Source organism: Zingiber officinale, chromosome 1B (assembly GCF_018446385.1).
Source record: "Zingiber officinale cultivar Zhangliang chromosome 1B, Zo_v1.1, whole genome shotgun sequence".
NCBI lineage: Eukaryota > Viridiplantae > Streptophyta > Magnoliopsida > Zingiberales > Zingiberaceae > Zingiber > Zingiber officinale.
Genome location: NC_055986.1, coordinates 139,457,374 through 139,478,623, shown reverse-complemented (window position 1 = coordinate 139,478,623; position 21,250 = coordinate 139,457,374). Strand labels below are relative to the sequence as shown.

Below are 21,250 nucleotides of genomic sequence, written 5' to 3'. Positions count from 1 at the left end.
AATTTTTAGAAAATATTAAAATATAAAAAAAGGTCAAGTAGAGTAAAAAGAATGTATTGAAATAAGAGATAATAAATTAACTATACGCAAGAGTTGGTACCAAATTTAGAAGAAGCTTTTCTGCTCTTTAGATCTTTTTGTGTCTTCAAAAAATGAGATATGTGTACATATTTTTCTGAGATATGCAGCTTTACCAAGTAGAAGTAGATGCTGCATCCATGCATTCTTCTTTCAGTGTCCTTGTTGATAAGCAGAGCTTTACCAAGAATGAATAGTTTCTGAGATAAGCAGAGTTTTTCTTTTGCATTTGCATTTGCACCCATGTCGATTATTATTGAGGCATTGGCAATGCTTTGCTGAGATCCCTTATTCTGCTCGTGCTGCTATTCATTCAGACAGCCTTCATTCAATATATCCAGGTAGAACCACAGGTAATGAAATTTAATACTGAGAGAGATAGTCAAAGGCTCTAAAGAAAGATCTTCAATTCCAATAAGCTACTGTTGTTAATGTTTGTTGTTTATATGCTCGTCTGTTAACACTATCGCAGAATTACTCATTTCAATTATCATTATATTTTAATTTTGTAGTTTAAAGTGCTTGAGAAGTTGGGCCCGAAGAAAGGTGTTATAAGTCAGTTAGTGAAGGATATTTTGCAAAACTTAGTTGATGATTTTATTATGAATGACCCACTTCAATTCTATGAGTTTATTTCCTTTCATACAATCTAAGAAGAGTTTTTGTTTTGTATCGACTTAACATGGATATAAAATTTGTGAATTATGTATATATATTTTTTATTTGAATTGTATAAAGTTGTATCTTTTCTAAATAATTGTATTTTAAAAAAGATTATGGATACTCATAGTTTTTATTTGTGGATATTCATATTTTCTCTTTGTAAAGTTTATGGATACTCATATTTTCTATTTGTAAATAGATTAATCTTTTGTTAAAAAGTTATATTAAAAAAAATAACGCTTTGGAAGTTTATTTGGTTCTTAGATTTTTATAGATATATGATTTATGAAAAAATAATTTATTTGGTTTCTTGAACTTCATCATTATGGTCTTTCGAAGTTCTTTCATCATCGTAAAGCCCTTTTGATGGTAGTTGAAAAAATAGAATTTAAACAAGATACAAATAATGGTCTTCAATATGTAAGAACAGTCTTCATTAATGGAGAGATTCATCTTTCACTTTAGTACCAATATAAGCATACAATATAAGAAATTGAATTCATTCTCCAATTTCTCTTGAGTTACAATACTTACATAGTGGGAGAAACGATAACCAAAGTTGTTTTAGTTTTTAAGACTACAAAAGAGGATTAACTAATATCTTCCAGCAAAACACAACTTAAGACTCCAGGAAACTCATGCTAAAATCACATTATCTATATGAGAAGCTTTTTGATTGCATCTTGCAGTTACATCATATTGAGAATAGATTAGTATGAGTAAATATCAAGAAATTTCAATGACAATTGAACTAGAAATTTCAATAACTGTAGTTACATCAGTTTGAGAATATCATTACTTGCATCCTGCTATTACATCATATGAGAATCATTTTTGTCCCTTCGGGACGGTCTAGTAGCTAGCGTATGAGGTGTTGCCACTAGCGTATGAGGTGTTGCCACCATGAGGTATGTGGTTCAAATCTCGGCAAAGTCGAGGTAAATGACTCCCTTATGTGCTAGTAACTATTCCAAAGGCTAGTGACTGCCCGTGATTTGTCTCCTCCGTGTTGGCTCTGGGACAGGTTGGCGGGGGTGCTGGGGGCGAGCGTATTCACCTTTTGCCACCATATAAGAAGCTTCATTGCTAGTCACAAAACAAGCAATCACAGGCTCCCTTCCTCACCCTGCATTGTTGAAGCTTGCAGAAACAAACTAATCACAAAATTTCACAAGAAAAGAAGCACTAGTGGATCTCTTTTTTCTAAAATAAAAGACAAAAAAATGGAAAATAATGAAAACTTGAACAGCAATGGTACTTGAACAATAATCAAATCTAAAAATTTATCAATTTGTTCAATGTTTGATAACTCATCTTACTTTCTCTCAACTGTAAAATCCTGTAATAATTAACAAAAGTAAAATTAATTATCAACAAAATATAACACTAAAGTAGCAAATTGCACGAAATATATAAACCAAACATTTTTTTTTTAAGACTTTACCTTTTCCCTTTTCTTAATTTGCTCAATTTTGGATTATTTTCTTTTCGTCTGTGGATGTCCATGAGACCTTACTTTCAGTGGATTGTGAAATTTTTTGCTCTCATTCCTTGATTCCTCATGTATTATGTTGCTGCCTGATCACTATCCAATGAATCACCAATATTGATATCCATAAACCTTTTTTTTTTTGCTTCTTTAAAGATCCATATTAAAACAAAGTACCTCTCTATTACAAAACATCAAACCTCGCAATTCATTTTGAAACAACTTTAACATCTTATTAGTGTAAACACTTTGAAACCACTTTTCAATTGGATTGCCACTGATGACCAGAATTTCATCTTATTAGTGTAAACATTTTGAAATTGCTTTTCAATTGGATTGTCACTAAAGACAGGAATTATTGAATTGAAATATGTAAAAAATCAGAGTTATCTTCCTTTTCAATCTTGCTTTTCAAAATATTGTCATATTATTCAACAAACTGCTTTAAAATTGTTTTTGAATGAACATAATCATCAAAAAATGCATTCATACTCCCACTTCTTTGACTTGTCGACATCCCTGTTCAAAATTTATCTTTCATATATACAGGCATCTACTAATGACGAATTTCATATAAAGAATTCAACCAATCATTTTTCTCCAAGTTAAATTCTTCAATCATTTTTTCCATTTGCTATCACATTTTGTAGATGTTAAAGAATTGTAAACAATATTTTTAAGGTTCTCTTTATCAACTTATAGTTGGCATGACTACTAAACTTGGTTGGAAGTTTTTTCATAATATGTCAAAGACATAAACGATGATGAGAGTCTGGAAATATCTCAAGAATTACAATTTCCATGACTTTGTTGTGATCTATAGTAATAGCTCGTGGAGCTCGTTCTCTCATGCATGTCACCATGGTTTAAATAACCAAATGAAAGTTTCTTAATCTTTTTTAGATATCAAAGTATAGCCAAGTAATATGGATTCACCATGATGATTTACTCCAACAAACAGAGCAAATGTCATATGATAACTATTGGTAAGATATGTAATATCAAATACAACGACGTTAGAAAAAGAATCACATGTAGCCCTACATCTTGCATAAATCCAAAATATATTTCTTATGCGAGAATCTTCATCTACGTCAATCACATAAAAGAAATTTGAATTTCTACTTTGCATATGACAAAAGTAATTATTCAAAGGTTTTTGTATCACCATTCCCAAGCCTTAATCTCTGTACTTCAACTACATAATTTCTACACTTTCTCTTATCAAATGGAAAATTTTCACAGCCACTAACTTCAATAACAAATGATTGAAAACTCTTACTTAAAGTTATTCTTGGTTGATCATTCAACTCTAATTTTCTCTTAGTTTGAGAATCTAACATTTTATTACATCTAAAATGTCTTGATTTCCTTGGACTTAATGCATAATTGTGTTCTAGATTAATACTAATAATGACACATAATTCATCATTCTGAACTGTAATATTAATCTTTGTTTTGCAATCTATTCTGCTACAAGCTCTAGGATAAAAGGAATTTTTCACTTTAGGAACGATCTTATCATTTTTAGAGCATCTGAATAAAAAATACTTCATCTGACTATTATCTCCTTTTTTGGAACCCAACTTTAAAATACCAAAATCAAGACCTTGGGCATATGATTTGTAAAAATCACGAACTTCTTCAGATAAAAAATACATCCCAACTTGTGGAGTATCAATTGCATTATATCACCCTAAATTACTAGTTCTTGCTCCATAACAATTTTACAACCTAAATTCAAACAAAATTAAAGATAGAAATAAACAATAGCAAAAAGAAATGTTTAAGAACTGTTGGATCGTTGCGGCCAGCTAGAAGGGGGGTTGAATAGCCTGAAAATAAAACTACAACCCTTCTCGAACTCTTAAACTAACACTTGCATAAAATAGCTAAACAGAAAGTAAATCAGAAAAGACGAGGCACATCGAGATTAACTTGGTTACAACCGGAGAGGTTGTTAATCCAAGGAAGATGATCGCACTAAAAACTCCTTCAGGCGGAGAAGCCTCGTACAATAATGAAGCGCACAAAAAGAAGCTAAACTACAAACGAAGTACACAAGTGTTGAAAGAATTACTTGAATTCTGATTGATTGAAGCTTCTTGACCAAGGCTATATTTATAGCCTTGGTCCGGGCGCCCCGAAGGGATTTCGGGCGCCCTGGGGGGATAAAACTTTATCCCTCAACGTTCAGATCATGTTTTACGCGATTTGGTCAAAAAGTCAATTCCGAGCGCTCGGAAGGGTTTCGGGCGCCCGGAAGGGTTCCGGGCGCCCCGGAGGGATTCGAGATGTTGGTGCGGTTAGCACTAACGGTCTAACCCAAGTTTTGATGAATGACAAAATATGTTAAATTAGTTTTGTTGTTGATCTAATACTCTGACCGAGTGTACAGGAGAAACCCAGACAGGTCGACGGGTTGACCGGATGTTTGGCACGAAGCCCAGCTAGGTCGACGGGCCGACCGGAGAGCTGGTACGAAGTCCAAATGGGTCGACGGGCTGACCGAACGTTTGGCACGAAGTCCAGCTAGGTCGACGGGCTGACCGGATAGCTGGCACGAAGTCCAGACGGGTCGAAGGGCTGATTGGACGTCTGGCAGGTGAGTAAAGGTAAGTCACTAGAGGGGAGTGACTGTGAGGACGCGTTCCCGGGAAGGGAACTTAGGCACCGATCTGACTTAGAACCATTTCGGAACTCTAAGTCGAGATTGTGACTAGATTCCGATCTCGGAAAAACGGAATCTAAGTCATACTCTTTCTATTTTGAATTATGAATTGTGCTAATAATATGTTTTGCAGGAGATATGAGTGCCTCGGACTAACGTTTTTCTTGCATAAAGGAATCTGCTGGAAAACAGGGTCCGGGCGCCCGGGAGATACCCGGGCGCTCGGAGGTCCGGGCGCTTGGGAGATACCTGGGCGCCCTGAGGCGGAATTTTATCCCCAACGTCGCTGTGCCACGTGGAGTTCATTGGTTGGCTCGACTACGTCATGGTCGAGGCGCCCTGAAGGTTCCAAGTGCCCCGAACCTCATATATAAGGAGGGTCAAGGTTGAAGCTCCAACAACAACAAAAGATTCGATCTCTGGTGCCCCTACGACGCTGCTGACAACACTCTACTTTTTAGTCTTACTTTTCTTGTCAATATTGCTTATTTTCATTAGCTTTCTTGTACTTTAAATTGTAAACAAATACTTCGGATTGCTAGTGAATTGCCCATCGAAAGCACCCTCATGTGCGGGCCTTGGAGTAGGAGTCGACACAGACTCCGAATCAAGTAAAAATCACTTGTGTTAGCCTTGCTCTTTTCTTGCTTATTCTTTTTCTGCTGCTTAACTCGCTTCGAAATTTTTTAAATCGATATTCACCCCCCCCCCCCTTTATCGACTTTCACGATCCAACACGGGCGCCCTGGACTGTTCCAGGCACCCCAGACAGTTCCGGGCGCCCCGGAGGGAAAAGTCAACCCTGTTGACTTTTTCCAGCCCGAGTCTTCTGCTCCAGCTCCGTTTGTCTCAGACCGAGTCTTCCGCTCGCTTGGGTGATCTCTGCCATCCGGAATAGGGCTTACCTGAACCCAACTTTCGATTTTCTCGAGCAGGCTTCCGCTCCAGCTTCTCGTCCCTCGGAATCGCCGCGTGCTTCCTTCTCGTCCGCCAGCGTACTCATCCGCAGTCTTCGTCCCTCGGTCGCATCCCGTGCCGACCTTCTCTCTAGCTGCGTCTCTTGCTCCTCGAGCAGTCTTTCGCTCTGGCTTCTCGTCCCTCGAAACCACCGCACGCTTCCTTCTCATCCGTCGGTGTACTCTTCCGCAGCGCCTCGTCCCTCAGGTGCACCGTGTGTCGTCCTTCTCGCTAGATGCGTCTTCCGCTCGACTACCTGTGCTCCTAAGCTCCTGCACACTTAGACACAAGGTTAAAAACACACAGGACCTAACTTAACTTGTTGTTCACACCAAAATAACTTTGAGGTTCCAACAATCTCCCCATTTTTGATGTGAGCAACCCAAGTTAAGTTAGGATAAAAATAGATATAATAATAAACTAACTAATTTTGCAATTAGGTACAAAATGATAAAAAAAAAAATTGTCTACCTCCCCCTAGACTTTTACTTTTCCTTCTCCCCCTTTGATCACATAAAAGAATGGGGTTCCGAAAAAAATCTAAGGGTTAAAAAAAATTTCTGACTTTCTTAAAAAAATTCTAAGTTGAATAAACTCTAAGTTTAGAGAATTTTCAATAATTTTCAGCAAAAAATACTCTAAGTTAAATAATTTCTAAGTAAAAGTTTTAGGTAAGTAAAATTTTCAAAAAAAATTTCTAAGTAAAGCTCTAAGTAAAAACTTTTGACTTGAGAAATTTTGTAAAAATTTTTGAAAATATTTCTAAGTAAAGCAGAAATTTCAGAAAAACTTTTAACTTTTATGTAAAAGTTTTATGCAAAATTTTTTTTAAATTTTTTTTTTTATTATTTTATTTTTTAAAAAATGTTTAAAAAATCTTTTTAAAACATTATTAAATTTCCACCTTAATGCTTCTATCAGAAAGTTAATTAAACATTTATTTCAATATTTTAGCTTCTAGGTCATAGCGAGGCACTAGGCCTTCTTGGTTATTGGAGCAACAACCACTTCCTTAGACAAAGTCTCATAAAGAAATTTTAATGTCTAATTTTCTCGCTGAAAGCTCTAATTAGTTCAAGTTCAAGTCAGACAGGACTTTGGAACCCAATATAGGTTCCAACCTACTAGATTGACTAAAAATTTCTTAGGGACATATTTTTTTGAGATATTTCTAATCTGTCCCTTATGATATAGAAAATACCAATTTAAATTATTAAATCTTCTAAAATTTGTATTAGATGAGCATGCACGATTTTTCAAGTTATCTACTTGAATTTTCATATTTTTATTTTCTGATTTAAAATTTTTATTTTCTAATTTTGATTTGTCTAAATCTTCTAAAGGGCAAGATTTAACTAGTATTACTTTTAAATTTTATTTTCTTTTTCTAATTTGCAGGAATCTTTTGTTAATAATTTAACGAATTTAAAAAGTTTGTTGGGAGGAAGAGATCGTACCTGACTTACCTTGTCGATCTCGTTGTCCGTTTCTCCCCCTGAACTACTGCTTTCTTCTGATGTAGCTCCCCCTTCATCGATGCTCTCGATGCTCATCTCGGAAGAGCTTGAATCGCAGTCGTCGTCTTGATGACTTACCATTAATGCAAGCCCGGAGACCGCCTCGACTTCCGATTCGGACGACGTATCGTCCCACGTCGCCTTTAGGGCCTTGCACTTTTGGACAGGCTTCTTACCTTTATCCTTGTCCTTGTTCTTTAGCTTGGGGCAGTTGTCCTTGACGTACCCTTCTTCGTCGTAGTGGTAGCAATGGATGATCCTTTTCTTTTTCCCCTGCAATGGTTAGATTTCCTAGATTTACAAAGATTCTTAAACCGTCTTACCATCATTACAATTTCCTTGTCATCGAGAGAAGACTTCGACTCAGGTTCGTCTCTCGATGCTTTGAGGGCGACGTTGTTCTTGGGCTCCTTCGTACCTGCACATCTTGATTCGTGCACTTCAAATGTAGAAAAGAGTTCTTCTAATGAAAGTTTTTCTAAATATTTTGAAATATAAATGGCATCTACTAGTGATGCCCATTTTGAATTTCTCAGAAATGAATTTAACGCGTACCTTAGCGAATCTCGGTTACTTACCTTTTCTCCGAGATTCGACAGTCCGGTGACGATTTCTTTAATTCTCGAGTGCAGATGTGCAACTGTCTCGTCTTCCCCAAGTCGTAGGCTGGTGAGCTGATTGCGAAGTAGATCTCGTCTAGCGAGCTTGACTTCGGACGTCCCTTCATGCAGCTCGAGGAACTTCTCCCAAAGTTCCTTCGCGGATTTGTAGTTCCCGATCCAGTTGACTTCCTATGGCGGGAGAAAGCTTAGCAGATGGTACTCCGCTTTACCGTTCGCCACGTAGTCGGCCTGCTCCTTTTTCATCCATTGATATTTTTCTTTACCTTCTGGAGCTACAAAACCAAATCCCATTATTAAAATAAACTCAAAATCAGTTGTAAAAAATACCTGCATTCGCTTTTTCCAGGTAGCGAAATCCCCTTTGAATTTCGGTGGGTAGATGCTTGGTCTAGCCATTATCTTTTGCTTCGATCGGCTGTTAGTCCTCCTGAAGCGCCTCGGCTCTGATACCACTTGTTGGATCGTTGCGGCCAGCTAGAAGGGGGGTTGAATAGCCTGAAAATAAAACTACAACTCTTTTCGAACTCTTAAACTAACACTTGCATAAAATAGCTAAACAGAAAGTAAATAAAAAAAGATGAGGCACACCGGGATTGACTTAGTTACAACCGAGGAGGTTGTTAATCCAAGGAAGATGATCGCACTAAAAACTCCTTCAGGCGGAGAAGCCTCGTACAATGATGAAGCGCAGAAAAAGAAGTTAAACTACAGACGAAGTACACAAGTGTTGAAAGAATTGCTTGAGTTCTGATTGATTGAAGCTTCTGGACGGGGCACCCCGAAGGGATTCCGGGCGCCCTGGGGGGGATAAATCTTTATCCCTCAACGTTCAGATCACGTTTGGCGCGATCTGGTCAAAAAGTCAACTCCGGGCGCCCGAAAGGTTTCCGGGCGCCCCGGAGGAAAAAGTCAACCTCGTTGACTTTTTCCAGCCCGGGTCTTTTGTTCTGGCTCTGTTTGCCTCAGACCGAGTCTTCCGCTCGCTTGGGTGATCTCTACCATCCGGAATAGGGCTCACCGAAACTCAACTTCCGGTCTTCTCGAGCAGACTTCCGCTCTGGTTTCTCGTCCCTCGGAATCGCCGCGTGCTTCCTTCTCGTCCGCCAGCGTACTCATTCGCAGTCTTCGTCCCTCAGTCGCATGCCATGCCGACTTTCTCGCTAGCTGCGTCTCTTGCTCCTCGAGCAGTCTTTCACTCCGGCTTCTCGTCCCTCGGAACCACCATACGCTTCCTTCTCGTCCGTCGGTGTACTCTTCCGCAACACCTCGTTCCTCGGATACATCGCGTGTCGTCTTTCTCTCTAGCTGCATCTTCCGCTCAATTACATGTGCTCCTAAGCTCCTGCACACTTAGACACAAGGTTAAAAACACACAGGACCTAACTTAATTTGTTGTTCACATCAAAATAACCTTGGGGTTCCAACAAGAACATCATTAGAAAAAAAATTGAAGATGGAAATAAATTCAGTATGTTTCTTTTGCTATTATGAATACACATAACCATCACTAGTAACAGACCATACAAGTTCAACATCATACTCTATCTATAAAACTTACCAAGCACATTCATTGCTGCAAGCAAGTTAATATTGACATAGGGCCTAAAATAGTTTGATGCACCACATAGACGGTGGTTGTCTAGAGCAACATCGAAGAACATTAAAAAAAAAAAGAGAAATCCTAACAATTTAGTCAGAAAGTTAAACTTGATGAGAATTACTATGCATAACACTGACATAGAGCCACTGGACGTAAAATAAGAAAATAAATGATAAATGATATTAGAGAGAATGAAACACACGAACTTTGTAAGTTATAACAGCAAAAGAAACACTCTTCGTGACCCCGAGAAGAATGGAAAGGGCATGAGGAAGAAGGAGATACCATCAAGGGAAAGGGAGAAGGTACCGATCTTGCTCCGTGGGTAGTGAACACCGCTGCCAGGTCGCACGGAGCTGCAACAAACGGAGCTTGTCGTCTGGCAAGAACTCAACGAGGCAGACAGCGTAATCGAAGAGGGTCAAGGTCGGAGTCGAAGGGCTGCTTGTTGCCAAAGATCACGGATCACGACATAGAAGAAGAGGGGGAGGGCGTCAATATGGTTCGTCGGCGGGAAATCGACGCGGGGGTGGAAGGACGAGGGAGCTACAGCAAGCGGAGCTTGTCGTCTGATCATGATGTAGAAAGGGGGGGTGCTCTAGTCGAAGTAGAAGGACTACTGGAGCCTACGGGGGTCAGTGGGGAGGGGACAGTCGTGGGTAGAGAAGAAGGGAGAAGCGACGTTAGGGCATGGAGGAGAAGGGAGTTGCGATGGAGTTATGTTCGTATTTGTCACCGTTTCTTTGATTTTTTATTCAAAAAATAATATGCAGAGGAAAAAAGTATCAGACAAAATTCAGGGATATAATATATAAAGTGATGAGCTCATTAAAAATAAAAATAGTAGATCGTGTCTATCCTAAACTTTTCCTTGATATTTTTTTTCTCTACATATTATTATTTTTTTTATTCATTTTTTTCCATATAAGATTCGTTAATTGTATCTCTTAGGGTGTGTTTAATTCAAGTTATCATGTATAACCTTACTTATGTAATTATCAAGTAATCACATAACCAAGGTTATATGGAAAAAAACATAATCAAATATTGTTTGATTCAATCTAAGTAATGCAACAAAAACTTGTTTGTTTGAATGTTTTAATGAATAACCCAATTTAATATTTTACTATATTACCCTTAGTTATAAAAATCAACCATATATATCTTTTAAACTCCACATTTTTTATATTTTTCCTTTTTCACATTTTATTTATTTTTATATATTTTTTTTATTGCTTTTATTTTTTTTAAATTTTTTTCATCTTTTTATTTTTTATTTTTTTTAAATTTTTTACTTTTTTACTTTTTTTTTTACGTTTTTTTATTTTTTTTATGTGTTTTAATTTTTTTTATGTTTTTTTCTATTTTTTATGTTTTTTTTTCTATTTTTCTATTTTTTACGTTTTTTCTATTTTTCTATTTTTTATTTTTTTCTCATTTTTTATTATTTTATATTATTTGTACGTTTTTTTTTCTATTTTTAATTTTTTTTTATGTTTTTTTTATTTTTTTAAGTTTTTATTTTTTTTCTTTACATTTTTTTTATCACATTTTTCTTTTATTCGAGGGTATTTTGGATAAAAATTTTTTGTTACCCCGGAATCAAGAAAAACCTCAGTTTTCCGATGTTTCCGATTTTAGGTTGCATGCCCTTTTGCTGATATATCGGGCATGGAACATTACTCGGGAATCATCGATTACCTAAACAAAACAGGATTTTCGTTGATAACCTTGGATGGATAACCAAGGTTATCAAAGATAACCCTCAACCAAATGTACCCGATGCGTTTGGTTCAAGATATCATGTATAACCTTGGTTATGTGATTAATTGGTAATCACATAACCAAAGTTATAGGGAATAAAACATAACCAAATGTTGTTTGGTTCAAATTAGGTAATGAAACAAAAACTTATTTATTTGAAGATTTTAATAAATAACCTAGTTTAATATTTTACTATATTACCCTTAATTACAAAATCAATCATATATTATTATTATTTTTAACTCTATGTTTTTCTTATTTTTTTCTTTTTCACGTTTTTCTTTATTTTTTTTTTTTTATGTATTTTTCATTTTTTTACTTTTTTTATTATTTTTTCTATTTTTTTGTTTTAAAATTTTTTTATGTTTTTTCTATATTTTTATATATATATATTTTTTTTTTTTTTGCTTTTTTTTTATTTTTTTTTACTTTTTTTTTTTTTTTTTTTTTTTTCTGTTTTCCCATTTTTTATTTATTTTTATGGTTTTTCTATTTTTAAATTTTTTTTACATTTTTTTAAAATTTTTTGTTTTATTTTTTATATTTTTTTCTTTACATTTTCCTTTTTTTTAATCTCATTTTTCTATTATTCGAAGGTATTTTGGAAAAAAAAAAATCGTTAACTTCGGAATTAATAAAACCTCAGTTTTTTTAGGTTTTTTGATTCCGGATTGCATGTCCATTTTACTGACGTGAAATATTACTTAAGAATTATTAATTAACTAAATCAAACAAAATTTTTATTGATAACTTTAAATGAATAATAAAAGACATCCTCAACCAAACATACCAATTTTATACCTTTCTTTTCCTCTACGTATCATTTCTCATTTATATATTTTGCAGTGTTTTAAATGAAACTCATTTCATATTTCATATTAATAGTATACATGAAATTTAACCCACTATCACTCCATTGCAAGATTAATATCGACACCAAATTAAGCAAATAGTGCCATAATCTTATTCTTAATACTACCAAATATACTAGTTTTGTTCTACACCTTCCAATGTAATCTGACGAACAGAATATATTTTATTCTCGATAATTATCATATAGATATATATAATATAAATTCTCTATGTTCTTTAAACAAAAACCAGAGGCGACTGTATTTATCAAATTTAACTCTAACTAGAAGCTTAAGGGACGTACGTATTCCGATTCACGACATCAGTTATTTCAATCGAGCCGAGAAATCCAACTTCCTAATCGATGTTATCAAGGAATGATATTGCTGCAAGGTTTCAGAGGCAGACCGCATAGGCACAGATTGTTGGCGTAAACCCTGGCGGAACGTTTGCTGAAGAACTCTCCGTGCGGAATTCTTCCGCAGAGCCTGTTGTTCCTGAAGTTGACGCGGGCCAAGCTCTTGAGCATCTCCAACCTGCGCGGGATCGGCCCCACCAGCCTGTTGTAGGACACGTCCAGCACCTGCAACCCCTCCACGAGGCGAAGAGTCGACGGGATCCTGCTGGCGATCTTGTTCTTTGACAGATCCAGCGTCTCCAGCTCCTGCAGGTTCGAGATGTTGCGCGGGATCTCGCCGCGGATCTCGTTGTTTGATACGTTCAGCGATCGCAAGGTAGAGTTGGGCGGGAATTCCGGCAAGTTACCGGTCAGGTTGAGCCCGGCGAGGTTGACGTCGGACAGGTTCTTCCGGTGGAGTATCCAACTCGGGATGGTTCTAAGGGTGAGATTGTTGTAGGAGAGGTCGATGGAATTGAGAGCGGGGAGGCCCTTCTTGAAGCTGACAGGGAGGTGGCCTGTGAACGCGTTGAAGGAAAGATCCAGGTTTTGTAGGGCAGGAAGGTTGGCTATGGATTTAGGGATGAAGCCGGAGAAGTTGTTGTGGCTGAGGTCGAGGGATTGTAAAGTGAGAAGCGTTCCCAAGCTTCTGGGAATCTCTCCGGCGAGCCTGTTGTTGGACAAGGACAGGTTCTTGAGGGAGGAGAGTCTGTGCAAGAGGGAAGGGAGTTCACCTTCGAGATTGTTGTCGTCGAGGACGAGCTGCTGGAGTTGGGTGAGCCTTTGGAGGTTCCTGGGGATGGTTCCATTGATGTGCTTGCAGCCGACAAGCTCGAGCACTCGGAGGGACGGAAGGAAGCCGAGGGCAGGGGAGAGGGCGCCTTGAAGTTTCAAGCCCTGGGAACAATGTAGCTTCAAGCTGGTGACGGCGCCGGTGGTGAGGTTACAGCGAACGCCCTTCCAGTGGAAGCAACAATCGCGGGCGGGTCTCCATGTGGAGAGGGCCTTGGTGGTGGTGTTGTCAGAGACGCCGGATTTGAATTTGAGGAGGGAAAGTTGATCATCGGGCGAGCAGAGTTTGGGGTTGGGATTTTGGGCGTTTCCTGGATGGAGAAGAAGAAGAAGAAGAGGGAGGAGGAAGAGGAGGAGAAGTTGCTGGTTCGGCATCTCTGCAATGGCAATGCAGTTCTGCTTCACGGTACATCTCGTTATAAACCTTTGGACGTTACTACACATCCTTTGCAAACTCCAGCTTGTGTTTACTAGTTTCTGAAACCCCCACTGCCAAATTAAAGGAATTACTTGAAACCGATGTACAGGCAATGCATGGATCAGTTCGCATAAATCTCTCAAATGCACACTGGATCAACTAATTAATTGCCAATGTTGTTTCCTGAAAACAGGAAAATACAAGTTTACAGAGCACGACATTGCGCAAGTAAATATTAAATACTCGATAAACATGGCCTCTAATCATCCAAATCAGCGTGTTGCTGAATGAGATTGAATGGGACGAATAAAAAAAGCTACATTCGAACAGCTAACGAGCGATAAGATGATCAGAATGTCTCCTAAACCACTGAAACCTTTTTTTTTTTTTTTAATTTCTACAGATCGTGAGGAACGTCGATGACATGGCGGCGGCCAGGTGCGATGGCCGGCAGCGACGCCAGGTCATTCCGACACAGCGGGCACGTGGCATGTCGGAGGAGCCACGGGTCGATGCACTCAGCGTGGTAGCCGTGGCCGCACCTTGGCAGCACCCTCAAGGTGTCGTCGCCGCCGAACTCTGCCAAGCACACGGCGCACTCCCCTGCCTCCTCGCGCCCCCATCCCGCGGATCCGAACGGCACGAGCAGGAACGAAGTCACGGTCTCGGGGCTGAGTCCCTGCTTCTTCTTCTTCTCCATCATCCTTCGCGCCAAATTCTCCTGCTCCTCCTCCAAGCCCGAGCCGAAGGTGACGCTCAGGAGCGCGCCGACGATGAGGAAAGAGAGCGCCAAGAGGCAGATCTGGGGAAGGGCTTCGTCGATGAATGAAGTCGGATACTGCGGAGCCGCCGCGGTGGTCGGCGGGAAGCGAGGATGCGAGCTGAAGGAGAAGCTGTTTTCCATCGTGCGTCTTCAAACAAGGAAGCCGACAAGCAAACGTTTAAATAGGGTGGAGGTCGACATTACTCACCTACCACTCCATGGATCCTTCGCCAGCTTTCCAACAGTTCGGAGAACGGAAAAAGAGAATTTATCTGCAAGGTTTACAAGAAATAGCAGTTTGCATGGGGTTCCGATCGACGCCATCTGTGCAACTCTTTCTTCTAAACCGCCGGCTCTCGCGGAAATTTCGTCGTCCTCTTCAACGACAAACCGTGGCGCGCCAGAAATATAACGATAACATGTTGAAAGCGGATAAAGAAAGTTATTATGTTAGGCTATTGTTTTAGATCCAACTGAACCTTCAAATCCATCTCATTGTGCGTACGAGGGCTCTCATAAATTTTTTTTTTAAAAAATAAAATTTAATTTGTAATGCAATTGAATGAGCTTTGACTCTTCCATTTCAACAAAAGTCAATTCCACATATTCAGCTAGATCAATAACATATTAATTACCTTAGCAATCCTACATTTTATCTTTACAATGTATTAATATTTTTTTTTGTTGTTGTTTAGCTCTGTTAGTGTACGTTTTTTGAAATAAATTTCTATTAATTTATTATTAGTGTACGGTTGTCCTTTAGCATACTCATTCCCAATCTTTTTTTTTTTAACAATTAATCTTTATAATAATATACGAAGGCCTTAATAGGTGTTTTGAAGGACGGATTCTTGTAAGCCAATCACAATTTTTTTAAAGCCAATCCAGCTCAGCTTATTGACACGTTAGCACTGATGACGTAGGAACCGATCAGCAGTAAAATAATAATAAAAAAACATAAAAAATATTTTTGCCCAAAAATACTCAGTTCATTCACCGGGATCGTATTTTGGGAGTCTTGAAGAAAAAAAAAAATCAGCAGCCAAACCCGGGATTCCACCATGTTGTGGACCCGACCCGACCCGACCCGACCCGTCGGAGAACTTCTGGAGCCCTATTTATCAGGCCGCCTGTTCTTTGACTTGAAGCTTCTTCGACAAGACCCAAAACCAGCAATTCCCAATCTCGCCGGGAGTTGAATAGCAATCGTGTTCCAGTTAAACGAAGTCGTCATATCCATTTCCCTAACCTTCCCTCTCCGCGGGGGTTGGATTCGTTGGCGATGCCGCAGTCCAAGCGGCTCCTCTCTGCGGGAGGCGGCGGGAGGCGAAACAGCGGCGGAGGCTGCCGGCCTCCCGTCGTGCCGTTGCTCTTCCTCTGTCTTCTCGCTCCTTTGCTCTTCTTTGCGACGCGCGGCAGTACTCGCATCCCCATCTCCTCCAGTGAGTCATCAAGTTGTCACCTAATTTTTCTTGTGTTTTGAAGATTTTCATCTTCTTTAGTCAGCCCTCAGTGAGGTTCAATATCATAACACCTGAAACACTCAGATCTGAATCGAACCTGTCTGCTCGGTTGCTATTTTGAGGGTTTTGTTTTTTAGAGATCTTGAAATTATGATGGACCTCTGTCCGCTTAGATCCGACTATTTTCTCGCTTACATTGCTTGTCTACTCCTTTTCCCCGATTATTTATTGTCGCTTCCGCATTCTGACGTTTATGCTTAGTGCATTTTCAAAGAATTCCAAATAATGTATACCTAAACCAGGCATTATTAATTTGGTATTGTTGAATATGAATCAATTATGTCGAAGGACATGAAACCTAAAGCAGGAGACAAAGAAAGAGCTGGTGTACACTTTTTTTTTTAATAAAAAACTAACTGTGGGGTGAACTGAGGCTCACTCGAGTTTTATGTTTTGAGTTGTATAGGTTACTTGCAAATAGAACTGTATGGAGAGTATTGCTATTAGTTCCTCAATACTAGACAACTGTACTGCAAATGAATGATTTTCTTTAAATTTAATAAGCTGATAGAAAACATCTTGTACTAGGAAATACATTAAATTGATAAACATGCCATCTGTTCATTCTCGTGTAAAAGTATTGAATGATCATGTCAAATTATATATGGATCGCGTAACTTAAGTATGAATAATCACTGGATTACTTAGCACAGTCATCTATTTGTTATCCCTTTTCAGTAACTATGGTTATGTTGGAAACCTCAACTCAGATTATACGATGCAGAAGGGTAAAAACTAAATGGTAGATGAAGAAGATGCACTAGATATTACTAAATTATACTCTTGAGAGAAAACCCACCTTTTATGCTTTTCAGTATGATATCTCAGAAATTCTGGATACCTTCTAAATTATATTTTTCTAATTTTGATACAGGGACTTCAGGATTCTTAGGAAGAAAGGTAGAATGATATTTTTTTCTTTTATTGTTTTACTTGTCAAGACACTCAGCTCTATTTTTTCAATATATCCATACTCCCCGACTATTATACAGACTCCGGATTGGAAAGAACAGTTGATAATCAAGCACCTGAAACCGATTCTGACAAAAGAGGTTAGTTTCTTGTAAGAGATGGTGAAATTAGCTTACTTGGTGCCTCGTTTATGTAGTTTGCTAGCTATTATGGAATCTGCACATTGCATTTCTTACTGGAAAGTAAAGAGATATATCAAATGTTTTAAATTTCTTTGTTTTCTGTTCTATGATTATTCTAATTTGGTTCAAGTTTATAGTGCATGATTTTTATAGGATCTGTTGTATTTATAGTGTTGATAACTTTGGCTGTTTGACTCACCTAGTTCGGGTTCCATATATATGATTAAACAACATACAAGTTTGTTTTCCTGACTAAAAGATGAGTCTCTAGTGCAGCACTGGCTATATGAACTCTCAAGTTTACATTGTTCCAGGTGGTGGATTTAATATCTGCAAGCCAGCGTGAGATGGGACAGTGGAGTCTTGATTATCTCAGAACACACCATATATCTTCTTCATGGCAAATTGATGGAGCTGGTATTGCTGATGTTGATAATTCAACTGTGACAGAGGTGAATATGGTATTGGTTCTGTTCACAAATTATCAAGTTTTATATAATCTGCTATTAAGTGTGTATTCTGATTTTTTCTATCTTCATCTTGAAGATACCTCAAAATGCATCAACTGTTGAAAAACGAAATTCTGCAAAATCGGATGATGATACCAGGCTTGGTCCCATGGGGACTAAGAATAAAGATAGTAAAGATACTTTGGGTAAATATTACTTCATTGTTTCTATTTACTTAAGTTCTTATCATATCCTGCATTATCAAATGAGAAAATGAGTTCCCATTAATGCAGATGGACATGAACATGTTGACTCACCTGCGAAAATTGCTAGAAGGGTAACTTGTTTGATAATTACTACTTTTCTTTGCTAGGTTCTGGCATTTTTTTGTATAACTTTTAAGGAATATTATTCATTTTAAAAATCAATATTACACTTGCCTGGAGGAATGGAATTTAGAGATCAATGACCATTTATAGATTTGATCATGTACAGAGAAATGATTTGGCTTGGAGAAAATGTTGCACTTGCTAGGACTCTGACGATCAATAATTGCTTAATGCTTTTTCTTATTCCTCTTAGCTCTTTTTTATTCTTTTTTGCTATGTTCTTATACTTTAGCAAATGCGAGAAAAGAGACGGGAAAAGAGAGCAATAGAGTTGCTTAAGCAGGATGATGAGGCATTGGTTAGACTTGAAAATGCTGCTATTGAACGTTCAAAAGTAGTGGACTCTGCTATCCTGGGAAAATATAGTATATGGAGGCGCGACAGTGAAAATGAAAATTCAGATTCGACTGTTAGGTTGATGCGTGACCAAATAATCATGGCTAGAATCTACACAGTACTGGCTAAATCAAAGAACAGGCTTGATCTTTATCAGGAACTACTGACTAGCATTAAGGAAAGTCAACGTGCAGTTGGTGAGGCCAATACTGATGCTGACCTCCATCATAGGTGAGTTGCTTTTCATGTTTCTTCCATATATAACAATTCTTCTAATTTAACATGCAAAATGTTCAGTGCTCCTGTGAAAATGAAAGCCATGGGTCAAGTACTATCAAGAGCTAGAGAAGCATTGTATGACTGTAAGGCAGTGATTCAAAGGCTTAGAGTGATGCTTCAATCTGCAGATGACCAAGTTAGGAGCTTGAAGAAGCAGAGCACATTCCTTAGCCAGTTGGCTGCGAAGACAATACCTAATGGCATTCACTGCTTGTCTATGCGCCTGACTATAGACTACTACCTCCTTCCTCCAGAGAAAAGGGTGTTTCCACGGAGTGAAAATCTGGAAAGTCAAAACCATTACCATTACGCTCTCTTCTCTGATAATGTTTTAGCTGCATCTGTAGTTGTAAACTCAACAATCATGAACACTAAGGTAGTATCATTTCCTTTCCTGATTTGATGTTTTAAATTGATTATCCACTATTTTCATGCACATATGGTTATTATAATTACAGGAACCAGAGAAACATGTATTTCATCTTGTGACTGATAAATTGAACTTTGGAGCAATGAACATGTGGTTTTTGTTAAATCCTCCTGGCAATGCGACTATTCATGTAGAAAATGTTGACGACTTCAAATGGCTGAACTCTTCATATTGTCCAGTTTTGCGACAGCTTGAATCTGCTGCCATGAAAGAGTACTATTTTAAGGCTGATCATCCAACAACTCTGTCAGCAGGTTCTTCCAATTTAAAGTACAGAAACCCAAAGTATCTGTCTATGCTGAACCATCTCCGGTTCTACCTTCCAGAGGTTTATCCCAAGTTGGATAAAATTCTGTTTCTTGATGATGACATTGTTGTCCAGAAGGATCTGACTGCATTATGGTCTGTTGACCTTAAAGGAAATGTCAATGGTGCAGTGGAGACATGTGGTGAGAGTTTCCATCGCTTTGACAAATATCTCAATTTCTCAAATCCTCATCTTGCTCGCAACTTTGATCCCAATGCATGTGGTTGGGCTTATGGGATGAATGTGTTTGATCTTAAAGAGTGGAAGAAGAAAGATATAACTGGTATATATCACAAGTGGCAAAATATGGTAAGTTAAAGGAAAGTTTCTCATTGTTTATTTTTAGCTTCATATGATGTTATGGAGGAGGATAAATGATTGCTACATATAAATTTACTCTGCATTGGTTTAACATGTATACTACGAATCATAATGTATGTAAATTCTGACATAGTTTGTTTGTGCATAGTATTTATGATTATTCATGTGTTTGATTACTTGATTACTGCAACTATAGGCCTGCACTCTTAGAAAACTTTTTGGTGTGTTTTTACTCTGAAGATTTCATCAACAAGATTTCTTTTGTTTGCTGAAAAAAGTTGTCTTTCTGTAAAATTCTTTTTACATTCATTTTCCATAGCTAATGCACTTCTCTTTCAAATCACATGTATAGTTCTCTTTATCAATCATACCTCAATGAAGGTCACTCATGTTCCTACTTCCTAATGGAATGGTAAAATATGAAACTGAAATGTAAGTTTTTGAGCCTATAGAGAAAGCCTACCGAACCAATTATTTTATTTGTATCAAATTTAGAGCTTAGGAGGTATTCTGTTTCAGTCGTGTCCTGTCACCTTCTATTGCCTTTCAATATTTTGTATAATGTTGATGTTCATTTATGGTGCTTGGCAATTTAAACCTTGTACTTTATAGTCTGGCTATGAGAACCACTATGCTGATATAAACAATCCCAATTTCCAGCTGCATTTCTATCATTGATTACTACATTCATGTCTTCTCATTGACTATTTCACGAGAAGACAACTGTACTTAATCTTCCTCTGTTACTATGGTTTAACTCTTTTTTTATTTGCTACCTTTCTGGTGTCTAGAATGAAGACAGGGTCTTGTGGAAGCTTGGGACACTTCCTCCAGGACTTTTGACATTCTATAAGCTGACGCATCCTCTGGACAAATCATGGCATGTACTTGGCTTGGGTTATAACCCTAGTATTGATCCCTCAGATATACACAATGCTGCTGTTATCCATTACAATGGGAACATGAAACCCTGGTTGGAGTTGGCAATGACTAAATACAGGCTATACTGGACCAAGTACATCAAATATGATCACCCGTATATTAAGGGCTGCAAATTGATAGAGTAGAATACAATTTAGTATGAAAAATGCTGTCTTGCCTGGGAGGATGTTAAGTTGGAGAATGAAAATTTTCCTTTATTCTCGAGACGTGACATTCCCCTCCCAATGTAAATGCCCGCATGTTATTTTTAGCTGTTTGGAGATTCTGATGTGCTCAAAATTTTTTTTTTTTTGTATGAGAACGTATAGCTACGCTGACAGTAGGAAAAGCACAATTTCTTTGATTCTCTTTTTTCATCTAGAATTTCTTCAATGGATTGTGTGATAATCTTTCCCTTGGAGATTATTAGCGATTGTGCAGACTGCAATTTGAGCTATGTTTGCATGACACTTGTAGTCCAAGATCGTTTGTTGTAGTGCATTTTTCCATGGATGCGCTAAGACACCATAGATGCAAACCAAAATAAGGGCTTTGATCCTAGTAAATCATTTTTCAATTATTAGCGATTGTGTACTTTTGAGTTTTGATCCTTTGTC

General features: G+C 37.9%; 1 protein-coding gene across 2 annotated transcripts; it reads left to right on the top strand.

Moving 5' to 3' along the window:
* Positions 1 to 15,734: 15,734 nt before the first annotated feature.
* On the top strand, positions 15,735 to 21,014 carry LOC121982029 (polygalacturonate 4-alpha-galacturonosyltransferase-like). Of its 2 annotated transcripts, none has more exons than XM_042534891.1 (10): positions 15,735 to 16,026; positions 16,982 to 17,007; positions 17,100 to 17,159; positions 17,516 to 17,653; positions 17,748 to 17,856; positions 17,944 to 17,987; positions 18,272 to 18,606; positions 18,673 to 19,030; positions 19,113 to 19,700; positions 20,504 to 21,014. In XM_042534891.1, exons 1-10 carry the CDS (start codon positions 15,867 to 15,869, stop codon positions 20,777 to 20,779), a joined length of 2,094 nt encoding a protein of 697 aa, XP_042390825.1. In that variant the 5' UTR covers positions 15,735 to 15,866; the 3' UTR covers positions 20,780 to 21,014. The 2 variants fall into 2 exon arrangements, with proteins under 2 accessions (XP_042390825.1, XP_042390817.1); XM_042534883.1 differs by having other exon boundaries at positions 17,516 to 17,662.
* Positions 21,015 to 21,250: the final 236 nt, after the last annotated feature.